The sequence below is a fragment of the Suncus etruscus genome, chromosome 12 (assembly GCF_024139225.1).
Source record: "Suncus etruscus isolate mSunEtr1 chromosome 12, mSunEtr1.pri.cur, whole genome shotgun sequence".
In the NCBI taxonomy this organism is placed as follows: domain Eukaryota; kingdom Metazoa; phylum Chordata; class Mammalia; order Eulipotyphla; family Soricidae; genus Suncus; species Suncus etruscus.
This window is the reverse complement of record NC_064859.1, coordinates 25,321,971-25,335,383: the sequence shown is the minus strand read 5'-3', so window position 1 is coordinate 25,335,383 and position 13,413 is coordinate 25,321,971. Positions and strand designations below refer to the sequence as shown.

Genomic DNA, 13,413 nt, shown 5'->3' with positions numbered 1-13,413 from the left:
CACGGACCACGAGTTTGAGACCCCTGGCATAGAGCCAGGAGGAATCCCTGAGCGCTGCCAGGTGTGACCCAAAAAAAAATTAAAAAAAATTAAAAAAAAAGAGAGATGACAGTTGTGTCACCCAGAATTTTTAAATTTTTAAATTTTTGAATATCCTCATATAGTGACAATTTTGCCTCACTGGATTTGTTATTTGACTGTTTGATTTCCCCCCTTTGAGATCTGTTTTATTAGCAATACTGGTAGAAGAATAAGAATATCAATGTATAGGTTTCATGTTTGTACCAAGTTACGGAGAATGTTGTACTTTATTCGTCAGCCCCCAGATGCATCAACAATATCTTGTGGCATTGCTTCTCTTTTGCATAGGCACATTAAAATGGGGAAATAATACATACGCAAACAAGTTCTTATCTAATAGAGATGGGAACATAAATTTGGTAATGTAATTAGGCCTTTTACCCTGAATACTGGCATAATGATTTGGCTCAGGTCTCAGAAGAATGGGCATCGCCCATACACACCTGAACAATGGATACCATCTATGGAAACAACCACAATTGTCTTTAACATTACCAGGATCCAAGCCTCTACCAGGGAAGACCTACCACTGCTTTGGCATTGACTTACTCCAAAGAGTGCTCCCAACACCCAGACAACTCAGCAACAGTCTGCATGCAGGGCAGATCGCTCCGCATTTAATGGTATGCTGAAACTAGAGGATGCTCCACATCAGCCTGACATCGATGAAAGTAATGTACAGAATCCAGAGTCTTTAAATATAAGAATCTGATACCAACAACAGCTAAAGTGTGAAAAAGTTTCACCGGGACCTTGAGAATAACTGGAGTTGGACGGACTGGTTTGCCTGGAACCCAGAGTCTGTCTTATGCCAATAAACTGAGGTGAGGCCTTTTTAATAATCAGGTCAAGGATTTTTTTTCCATTTTCCCCATTTTTCTGGACCTATGCAAACAACGGCGATTGCTACTATCACACCTTTACTTTTTTTTTTTTTTTTTTTTTTACTTTTTTCCTTTAAGAAAAAAAAAGTACAACTTATTGAACTTAAAAACAATTGTAGTAGAATGCCTGTCTCGAATACAGGCAGGGGATGAGAAGGGGGAAGGGGGTAATGTTACACTGGTGAAGGGGGGTGTTCTGGTTATGACTGTAATCCAAATATGATCATGTTACTTAAAAATATATATTAAAAAAATGAATGAGGGGACTGAAAAACCTGTCTAGAGTACAGGTGGGGGGGTGGGATGGAGGGAGATTTGGGACATTGGTGGTGGGAATGTTGCACTGGAGATGGGAGGTGTTATTTACATGACTGAAACCTAATCACAATCATATTTGTAATCAAGATGTGTTTTTTTGTTTGTTTGTTTGTTTTTTGTTTTGTTTTGTTTTGTTTTTTGTGTCACACCCGGTGGTACTCAGGGGTTACTCCTGGTTGTCTGCTCAGAAATAGCTCCTGGCAGGCATGGAGACCAAATGGGACACCGGGATTCGAACCAACCACCTTTGGTCCTGGATTGGCTGCTTGCACGGCAAACACCGCTGTGCTATCTCTCTGGGCCCGTAATCAAGATGTTTAAATTAAAAAAAAAAAAAAAAAGACTCCTTTTCCACTCACAGCAGAAAATCACCTCGTTAAAAATACAGAGTGGTAGTCTATCACACACCTGCAGACTGAGTTGTTTCCTAAAGGTGCAAAGACATCAAACACACCCTTAGCTGAGTCTTACAATCTATTTACATCCCCTGTTCTACTCTGAAGAAATGTAGGTTCATCTTGGTTAAAGAAAAGTGACAAACGCTAGTAGAAGTCAATCCACAGAAACCAGAATAAAAGTACATTAGGTAGGGACACTTGCCTTGCACATAGCCAACTCAGGTTCAATCCCAGGTACCCCATCTTGCTCCCTGAGCACCACCAGGAGTGATTGATTCCCAGGCAGTCAGGCTTAATCTCTCAGTGTTTATTTGAGTGTTGCACAAACAAGCAAACCAAAAAGAAAGAAAAACAAGAAGAAAAGAAAAAAATCTGCAGAAATGCATTGCCTTCCTTTTCCTCCCTTCATCTAAAGATTGTATTTCCCTGAGCAGTAGAGTAGCTATGACACTATCTAAATGCCTTTTCTGGGGGCTGGAGAGATAAGCACAGCAATGGGTATCTGCCTTGCATGCGCCCGACCTGAAAGGAATCTGGTTCGGTTCCCGGCATTCCATGTGGTCCTCCAGCCTGCCAGGGGCAATTTCTGAGTACAGAGCCAGGATTAATCTCTGAGCGCCACTGGGTGTGGCCCAGAAACCAATCAATCAATGAATCAATAAATAAAAGTTTAAAAAATATAGGGCCCGGAGAGATGACACAGCGGCGTTTGCCTTGCAAGTAGCCGATCCAGGACCAAAGGTGGTTGGTTCGAATCCCAGTGTCCCATATGGTCCCCCGTGCCTGCCAGGAGCTATTTCTGAGCAGACACCAGGAGTAACCCCTGAGCAACGCCGGGTGTGGCCCAAAAACCAAAAAAAAAAAAAAAAAAAAAAAAAAAAAAACCAAAGCCAAAACAAAAAACCATATATATATATATATATATAAAAATGCCTTTTCTATTACTATACAGAAAAAAAAAAACTCTAGGAATAGAATCAAAGGTACTTATCAGGTCAAATGTATAATGTCCCTAAAGATGCTGACACTGATGAGGCCTATCAGGAGATATGGACATCGAATGCTGGGTGCTACCCACAGCCAGCAGACAAAAGTGGACATACCCATTATTTATATTGATAAGATGGTTCAGACACAATAGGGCTCTCCAGTGCCAGGAAGATTAGGCCATACAAACTGTCGCAGGCAAGCAAGTCCTAAAGGATACTACTATGCAGCAGACATAATGAGGTGACAGCAGTGTCCCACACACAGCACTTTCAAGACTTAGGTTAAAAGTGGGAATTAAAAAAAAAAAAAAAAAAGTGGGAATTCACAGGGACCGGAAAGATAAGGCACTTGCCTTGCAGGCTGCCAAATCCACTTCAATCCCTGGCATAGCATATGGTCCCCTGAGCACCAAGAGTAATTCGTGAGCACAGAGCCAAGGCAGGAAAGGCCTTAATGGCTAAATTAGCCCTGGCAGAAAAAAGACTGAGCTCTACTCTGCCTTATCTCTTTGTCCAAGCAAAACTGGCACAGATCGAGACAAGAACTCTCCTGTCATTCCAATTTTAGAGCAACAGATAAGAATATCCACCTTTAACAATAGTCTAGAACCATCTTCGTAAGAAAAATTTTTGTTTGTTACTACAAATTGGACAATCTGCAATGATGCCCAGGGGTTTTACTCATGGCTTGGTGCTTGGAAGACCAGGTGCCAGGGAAAAAAATCTGAGCTCCTGCAAGCAAACCATGTGTTCCAGCCCTTGGAGCTCTCTCTCTCTCCAATTCTAGAATGAGCTTAAAATAGAAAAAAGAAAAATCTTCCTTTAATAGAATCTCTAATGCTGTGCTTCAGAGCTCAAGGAAAGATGAAATATTGAAAGGGCCATAGTGGGGAAGTGGCTTCGTCTATCCACAATTATCCAAACCAGCTGCTACATTTCCCCTCTTGCCCTTTCCTTGGTCCTCGCTGCTGTGCTTCTCTTTAGTTTTTCTGCACCAAGCCCTGACTCCTTCTTACCGCTGACTCCTGGCCTGGAGTGGGCTGTGGGACTGTGGTGGGCTGTGCTTGGGGCTGCTGTGTTGCGGCCGCTGAGGTCTTCTGCTGCTGCTGCTGCTGCTGGTGCTGCTGGTAGAAGTTTTGAATCATCTGCTGCTGACAACTTCCTTGGGACACCACAGGGAACTGAGCAATCGCTGGTTGTTGGGCTGCCTGAAACTGCAGGAGAAAGTGTTTAGAAATGAGAGGGTCAGCAAAAGCCTATTTCAGAACAATATTCCATAAAAGGTCAGTCTCTGGGCAGAACTTTATGGGCAGAACTTATCCTAGGATCAATAAAAAAGACCCTAGTCTAGGCTTTGGTCTATGATCTGTACAACAACCAAGATCTCTAATTCCAGAGGTCTGACTGAGACAATTGCAACTGAGCAGATCTTCTGGAAACATAATAAACTCTATAAAACTCTATCTTAGGCTTCGTCCTAGGATTGGTGCAAAAGCCAAGATCACCAACTACAGAAGACTTGCTTAAAACAACAGTGATGAATAGAATTTCTAGAAACGTAAAGAAAGACTCCATCCTAGGCTCCATCCTATGATCTGTGCAAATACCAAGATCTCTAGCTACAGATGCCTGATTTTATCATCCACGATGGGAGTGGAAAGTTTCCAGACACCACTAATGGACCTAGGGGGAGAGTAAAAGAACATGTATTGGAGCCTGTAGTTGTATTCCCATGACAGTATACTTCAAGGGCGAAGAAACCCTGTATCTCTTAGGCCAAGGGAATTCCCTTTCTAATCTCCCCAATATTTACTGTGTCTATGAAATAATGAATAATAAAAAGAAGCACAAATTAATTTTATTTTTGGGGGTTTTCATTGTTTTAGTTGTTGTTTTTGTGCTATTGTTTTGTTTTTATTTCAGGACCGTTGTATTCTGTGATTGTTGTCTTTATTGGTATGGTGCTTTTCTTGGTTTTTTGTTTGATTTTTTTTTTTTGTAATGTTATGTTTTTCTTCCTTTTTCCCCTTTCTTCTCTTAAATTGATATTTTATAGCCTTAAGACTTTCTCCTGGTTTTTTGCTTATTTGATTTTTTTTGCCCCATTTTATTTTTCTTCCTTCAAACAGAACCCACCATAACTTGAACCATCTTGTTCCACCTCACAAACTGATGGGGAATAATCGAGGGTATCAAGGCCAAACAGTTGTATGAATATTGAGTAGAAATAAAAATGATCAGACTTAAACACCAAATCCAAAGCCAAACGATAACAGAATCCATACCCAATCTACAACAAGCTAGACACAGAATGGGACTTACTTATACTAGCAGCCTAAGGGGTGGCAAAAAAGGGTCAATATGGGATGCATGCTGGGATCAGGGGGTGGAGGAAGGACAACATTGGTGCGGGAATGCCCCTGATTCAATGTCACATATGTACCAAAAAATATTACTGTGAAAGATTTGTAATCCACTTTGGACAAAATAAAACTTAAAAAAAAAAAAGGTCAGTGTCTCGGTAGCAACTGAATAGAAATCTGCAGCCAGATGCAAGGGGCAGGTGACAGTCTTTCAGCCTGGCTGGAGATGTCAAGGTTACAAGCATCCCGCACTGCCAGGCTTCCTCACTGTGCCAGGTTGCACAGTAGACAAGGCTCCCAGGTGAGCTCTTGAGGGCATCTAGCTTATGGGATACTGTGCCATCCACATAGCTGAGTACTAATAAATAACTGTATTTATATCTTATTTATGATAGTCTTACCTTATCATTTTTATATAAATATCTGCTAAGCAGGTGAATAAAAGATTTACCCTCTATAAAGGGATTTGGAAAGTAATCAAGACTAAAATGCTTCCCTACATGAACAGAACGAAGCAATGGAGACACAGAAGAGAAAAATTGAATTGGGAGCCTAGCTATAGTCACGGGAAAACCTTTCTGAAAATTATTTCCCAATCATTTCTATTTAAACCATATTGGGCTTATTAAACTCTTCCATCTTTTTTTTTAACTAAAAAAAAGTATGGGGGGGGGGGCTGTGTTGAGCCTTCCACCTCACTGTGTGGACTGGGTAGTTTCATGCTTGGACCTGGTGATATGTGCTGCTCAGTCAAGTAGTGTTGGGATCAGCAGAGGCACACCAAAGGGTTGCATTTGGAACCGTGTGGTACCATGGATCAAATTGGGGGTCTCTACATGCCGGGCATACGTTTCAACCCTTTGCACTGTCTGGCCTCCAACCTCTTGTATTATTTAAACACTCAATATATTTCAGTATATTTCACAATTACTAATATTTATCTTATACTAGGTAATTGTTTTATTTATGTTCTCTTAGAAAGTTTCCAAGGAAACACTGGTAGAGGGAAGTTGATACTGGTGGCAGGATCTGTGCTGGAACATTGTATTCTAAAGCCCAACTATGAAGAACTTTGTAAATTACAGTGATTAATAAAATAAAATCTTAGACAGTTTCCAAGGTAGAGGTACTTCTTATGTCTCTCTATTACCCACTACTAAGGATTTTATGCTAGATAAAGCTCAAAAGGGCCTATCGTTTTTGTTACGAAGAGTTAGCTGAGAAGATAGTTTGCCCCTGGGGGGAAGTTAAAGGGATAGCAAAGAATTAAATATAGCTGCCTATTTATAAAAATAATGATAGAAGAAATCCAATGCCTTAATACGAGGAGAACAGATTGAATAAAACAGGTAATACCTCTTTAAAAGAGAATGCCTTTGAGTTGTAACAGGAAATGAAGGATGCCACAACAATTGGAATAGAAGCTATAGAATTTTTGCAGATTTAATTTGGAACTATACAAATGCTTTAAACCCTTCCCAAAGCAAAAACCAAACCAAGATTTGAAAATAAAAAGCACTTGAAAAACAAAGCAAGATGTATCAAGATAGCAAGCAAATTCCCTATAAAACAAAGTACGGTATCTTCTTCTAAGTAACAGTTAAAAAGGCAAAGAAAATATTAAGCTGGTTTCATTAATCACATTGTTATGGTTATCCTGAACTCTGAGTCAACTTACGTAATTATGTTCACTGTTAGAAATCTCGATTTTTAGGTGAGAAAAAAAACCCCACAAAACCCAGAAGTTAAACAAAAATTCTCAAGACCAGCCTGAATAGGAATATAAATATAAATTCATGATAGACTATTAACAAAATACATTCCTGTTTTTCTTAAGAAACATAGAAAATCATTTGAAAGTAAATATGTTTAGCAACTAGACTATCATCTCTATGTATCATTTCCATAACAAAGAAAAGAGAGCTCCATCCATGGAGAAATGGCTGATTCCAAGTGAAAGCAGAAAGAGTCTAGACTGGCTTGTTACACTAATGAGAGAAAATGTGAAACAACTGATATTACAATCAAAGAACCCAGGAAACAAGAGAAGAGGAATCCTACTGGCCAGGCTGGGAAAACATGAGCATCAAAATATGCAATTCTGGGGCAGAGCTCAAAGGACTAGAGCGCATGTTTGCCTGTGGGAACCCTGGGTTCTGTCCTCAGTACTATGTATTCCCCAAATACTGCTGGCAGCAACTAGCAAGCACTGAGACAGGATCAGCTTGAATACTGCTGACTGAAGTCCTAAAACCAAACTAAAAGAAATCAAAACAAGCAATTAAAAAACAAATAAAGGGGCCAATGAAGTGGCGCTAGAGGTAAGCTAGAGGTAAGCCTTGCAAGCGCTACCCAAGGAAGGACCGTGGTTCGATCCCCCGACATCCCATATGGTCCCCCCAAGCCAGGGGCAATTTCTGAGCCTTAGCCAGGAGTAACCCCTGAGCATCAAATGGGTATGGCCCAAAAAACCAAAAACAAATAAAATAAAATAAAAAAACAAAAAGTAATGTCTGGAAATATATTCAGCATGTTAAAAAAAACCACTATGGATTCAAAACTGGATGCAAAATAATATTCCATCCAAAAATGGAAAGAAGAGATTAACAGAAACTTCCTCAAAGAAGAAATATAGATGGCCAGAAGGTACATAAAAAAGTGCTCCACATCATTAATCATCAGGAAGATGGAAATCCAAACATCAATGAGATTATCTCACATCACAGACACTGGCACACATCACAAAGAACAAGAACAACTAGTGCTGGCAGGGATGCAGGGAGAAAAGAACTCTTATTCTCTGCTACTGGGAATGCTGACTGGTCCAGGCTTTTGGAAAACAAAATGGACATACCTCTAAAAAGTAAAACTTCCATATGACCTAGCAATACCACTTTTAGGATTATGATCTAGGGGCCCAAAACACAATGCAGAAAAGGTATCTGAACTCCTATGTTCATTGCAGCACTACTCACAATAACCAGAATCTGGAAAACCCAAGTGACTCAGAACAAATTAGTGGATTAAAAAAAAAAAAGTAGCACATCTACACAATGGAATACTATATGGCTGTTAGAAAATGGAAGTCATGAAACTTGCTTATACATGGATGGATATAGAGAGTATTATGCTGAGTGAAATGAATCAGAAGGAAAGGGATAGACACAGAGTGATCACACTCATCTATGGGACAATAAAAATAGATAGTATGCTAATAATATCCAAAGACAATAGACACAAGTGCATCTATCTGTTCATGGTAGGAAGACTGCCACAAAGAACAGGGAAGTACTGTTAGAGTAGAGAAGGACCACTTGACAATGGTAGTTGGAAATGATCACTCTGGATAAGAACTGGGGTCTGAAAGGAGATAAGTGATATGCATGATACCCCTTCATACAAACCACTGTACTTAGTGGGGCTCTGTCATAGAGAAGGCTCAGAAAAGCCCATCACAAACCACCCACCTGCTGAGCCTGGGCCTGCTGTGGCTGTTGCTGGTAAAACGTGCCCGCTGGCTGCTGGGGCGGCTGTTGCTGTGGCTGTGGCTGCGGCTGCGGTTGTTGCTGTTGCTGCTGCTGTTGTTGTTGTTGCTGCTGCTGCTGCTGCTGTTGCTGCTGTTGCTGCTGCTGCTGCTGCTGCTGCTGCTGCTTAAGGAAAAGTTGCTGCTGGTGCTGGGGAGTGGCCTGGGCCTGGGTGGGCAAACCCTGGACCTGCGAGGAAGGTGGCTGTGGAGTGGGCGGAACCTGCGACTGCTTGGGCTGAGGTTGGCTGGCTGCGGGCTGTGTTTTAGATGGGGGGGGCGCTAGGTAAAAGGCCAGGCTGACTGGTGGAGCCTGCAAAGAAAATAAATGTCCATAAGGGCTCGAGAGAGAGAGCAATAAAAAGAGGGACAGATGTGGCTATTTAACCCCAAGATCCCTGAATTCCTGTCTCTGAATCCGAAAGTATCTTCTCGTTTAGATATGAGTTTTTGTAGTCTTCAAAAAGTTTCAGTACTGGGCCAAAGTGATAGCACAGCAGTAGGGCATTTGCCTTGCATGTAGCAGGTCCCAGATGGACCCAGGCTCAATTCCCGGCATCCCATATGGCCCCCCAAGACTGCTAGGAGTGATTTCTGAGTGCAGAGCCAGGAATAACTCTTGAGCACCGCCAGGTGTTGCCCAAAAATTACAGAATGAACAACAACAACAACAAAAAAAGCTTCAGGACTAAGAAGGAAGCACAAAGGGGTGGGTTGCACTAGATCTTGCATTACAGAAGGGTCTCACTTTGATCTTTGGCACAACATGGCCCTCTGAACACCGCAGATGTTGGCTTGGTGACCACTAAGGCTACATCACCAGGGCAAGGCATTGCACTATCATGCCTGCATAGCCAGGTAAGTATTATGCATTCTCAAGTAAGCATTACTTGAGAAGCTGAGAGCCTCTTCATCTTAAATATATATGTGGACATACTGTGGTTTAATACTTGCCTCTTTCAGAAAGACTTCCTTAATTCACCAATTCAGTTCATTACTCAGCATTCAATTTAAGTCAAAGTACTTTAAATCAGCCTTCTGAGTATTTGCACCTAATGGGCCTCTGATGGTGCCATATATGAACACAATTTCTGCACTCTGAGGAATATTGCAGGACAAAGGCATTCATTAAAATTGTTTTGTTTGGGGGCCACACTCTTAAGTCCTTAGAGGTTACTCCAGACTCTGCACTCAGGCTCTGGGGACCATATGGGTTGCAGGGACTCAAAGGTAGGCTGTATGCAGAACAAACACCGAACCAGGCCCTGCATTCTTAAAAGTGATACATGTAAGTCATACAATCCCAGTCTAAATATCTGGCTGTAAGTTGTTGGCTACTAAATTCACCCAGAATCAGCATCTTGTTAGTGGCTGAAACTGAAGGTTGAACTTACCTACTTGGTAATTTAGATATATCCACTTTAGAAAGCTAAATATAGTCCTCTCATTCAAACAGAATACCCAAGTTAAGTGATGACTGACCCTTTAAGGGAGAATTATGAAAGGTACAATTCTTGGGCCCAGGACACAACCTAAGTGGCAAAGCACATGCCTAGCATGAGTAGGGCTGAGTTCAATCCCGAGTGCTTCATGGCCCCTGAGCACCAGTGTACAGTCCTGGTGGCTCCAAAGCACCGAATTTCCCTGTGCTCACCAACAGGCTAAGCATCACTGGCTATGGTGCCTAGTCAAAAGGAAAAAGAAAACAATTCTGTGTCAAAAAGGTGAATCTTGAGGGCTGGAGAGAGAGTACATACTAGTGATAGGTCAGCACACAACCGACCAGGGTTCGATCCCCACCATCCCATAGGTTCCCAGCGTCACTAGGAGTGATCCTTGAGTACAGATTCAGAAGTAACCCCTGAGCATTTTATTTACGCTTAAAAGAGAAGGTGCAAGCTCTAAGCCAATCCAATTACTGACCTGCAACCTGTGGTGGGGGCTGAACAGTGGCCCTCTTTCGAGGTGTCAGGGCAGGCTGAATGGGAAGGATTCCTGGGTTTGGCTGAGTCTGCCCAGCCTTAGGTCTCTGACGAGGTGCAATTGAAGTCTCTGTGGTGGGAATGGGATCTGTCAGTCTATAAAAGAAAAAGAAACAGAAAAGATTCATGTGTAAGGATGGAATAAGTAGACCAAGTGGGTTAATTTTCCTCTCATGCTAAATTTTCAGATCTATTTAATTGATAATTCCCAAAGGATATTCCACAGGATATTATATATCAATGATGTTACAAGTAAGATTACCCAGGCAAATACATTTCAATACAGAAAAATTCTTTTGGGCAGTAATTATGTCCTAAAATCCCATCTAATTTAGCATGATCTACTACAAGGTTTCATCTTTTCTTTTATTTTTTAAATTTTATTTTACTGAATCCACTATTACCTACAAAATCCTTCTCAGCTGAATTTCATATATACAGTGAATCAGAGCCATTCCTACCACCAGCATTGACCTCCCTCCACCAGTGATCCCAGAGTACATCCTATACCACCATCTTTTGTCCCCTGGCCTGCCAGTATAACAGGCCCGTTAAGAGTTTAGATTGTTAAAATTTAGGTCTCAATTCTATTGTTGTTGACTCTGGCTGGGATATTTAGTTCTGACCATTTTTTCTCCATCAATGCACCTGAGACCACTTGATCCCTGGCCCCCATCCTTTCTTAAGGTTTCATCTTTTCTTACTGTTGCATAACATTCCATTATGTACACATAGCAGTTTCTTTATCCATTCACCTGTCATTGGACATTTAGCAAGCTTTAATATGTCATTCTAACACTTATAGCCATATCTAACCCAATTTAATACAGAGTGGATTAGTATGTGGTCTCTTTGCTTTACATAAGCAAGGAGCATCTGCTGATGGCACTAAAGCCCAGGTGTAATTTCACTCATTTACAGCCATTCAGGTAGTTGTGTTACTTTGCAAATCACATCAGTGCATCCTTTGAAAACTGTACATCAGGGAGCATGGCAGAGATTAAGGCCAGAATAATCCAGCTTCATAAATACTTCCAGATTATATCTAACATGAACACCATGAAATAAAAAACAGGAAGCAGGGCAATGGCTGCATCCAAGTTATGTCCACTGTGTACTTTGAGCTTTTTTCACATGCACCCCGAATGGATGCTCTTGAGCCGAGTGAAGAGCTTAAAATTAAAAAAAGCTGTCATATTTGGGGAAGGCTACAGTATGGAGGAGGGAGGTGGGCTGGGAAATAAAGTTATTAAGAAAGGGGTAAAAACTATAAAAACCGAGGGTGAGGACATGACAGGCTTACATAAAAGTCAATCTACATGAAATACAAAATGATATGTGTGGTTTTTTCCCCTCAGAGTAGCATTTTAAAAGCAGTTGGGTTTGGGATTCTACTAGATTTGAGCTCTAGCTCTCTTTGAATAAACTAGATATTGCACATTGCCTCTTTCAGCCTTGAGTACCCTGTGTATAAATAAAAGAAAATAATCTGCTTCTGAAAGCAAATACAAATGTCAAAGGCATTGATGACAGACTAAAGCACCATTGAATATTGGCTGGAGAGTGCTCAGAATGTTTGTTTGCATAGACCTCAATTAGCCACAAGAAAATCCAGAGGACTTGGCTCTCACTTGTCCTATTAGCGTGATCTTGGGCAAATCACTAAATACGTAGAGGAGATAAGAGAATAGACAACAGAATCCTGGTGGTTTTACTAATCACAGGTCAGCTAACTTTTCCAATACAAATTCGATTCTAAGTCTCTCATTGTTTCTATGTAAAATGAGAACAATAACTTTATGATCTTATTTTAAGGGGGGAAGTGATCTTATGTATAGTGCATTCCTAGGACAGTATCTGGTACATAGGATACCTCAATTCACAGTGATTCCTTTAAAAATAGAATTAAGGAGACCAAGGCAATAGTGTAGAGATTAAGGTACTTGCTTTGTAGGAGGCAGACCTAGATCTGATCCCTGGCACTACGAGTGGTCCCCTAAACCCCACCAGATGACATTGTGCCAGGTGTAAGCCCTGAGTACCACCAGATGTGGCCTCCGAACAAAACAAACAAACAATTAACAACTGGAGACCAGGCCCAAGAAATAAGAGGAAAAGTCTTACAGGTGAGAGGCCCAGGGTTCAATCTGGGCACTGCATTGTACTTAACACCACCAGGCCTGAGCACAGGTGGCCAGAGTACGGTACTGATGAGAGTGACACCAGATCCTGGAGCAGCCTTCCAAAATAAACAAATAAGATAAAAATATAAGGACAAACCTAAATCTTAGAATCATGGAGCAAATGTGGTAATGCAAATGAAATAGTTGTACATTATAGAGAGGACAGATGGGACACAGTCTCTTGCTTGTAAAGTCAGTATTTCTCATAGCAATACTGAAGTCCATGCAAACCAAGAGTTTAGACACTACAGTTGATAACAATTTCATCTTCACTGAATATTTAATGTTCACATTTGTCTTTCCCATACTACACAACAAAGTATAGTTCAAATGTTAGTTTTTTTCTTTTTTTGGTTTAGTTGTTTTTTTATTCTAACTTTTATAAATGTGTGTGCATTGTTAGAATAGGGATAGGAATTCTGACCATGTCTCAGCCTAGTTCAAGATGATCATTAACCCAAAAGACTAAGTTAATTAAATCAACCCCTAGAGGTGAGCATGGGAAATGGAAGCAAAAAAATCAACCTACTACAAAGTAACATGGGTAGTTTAGGAGTCAGTCTCTCTCTCTCTCTCCTCTCTCTCTCTCCTCTTTCTCTCCTCTCTCTCTCTCCTCTCTCTCCCAGAGGTGAGCATGGGAAATGGAAGCAAAAAAATCAACCTACTACAAAGTAACATGGGTAGTTTAAGAG

At 41.0% G+C, this 13,413-nt stretch overlaps 1 protein-coding gene across 1 annotated transcript in view; it reads right to left on the bottom strand.

The window, feature by feature from the left end:
• AAK1 (AP2 associated kinase 1) overlaps positions 1-13,413 on the bottom strand; it is a 186,188-nt gene that overhangs the window by 38,268 nt on the left and 134,507 nt on the right. Inside the window, 4 exon segments of the mRNA XM_049785043.1 lie at positions 3,687-3,884; positions 8,501-8,833; positions 8,835-8,869; positions 10,480-10,634. Coding sequence (XP_049641000.1) covers positions 3,687-3,884; positions 8,501-8,833; positions 8,835-8,869; positions 10,480-10,634 — 721 coding nt within the window.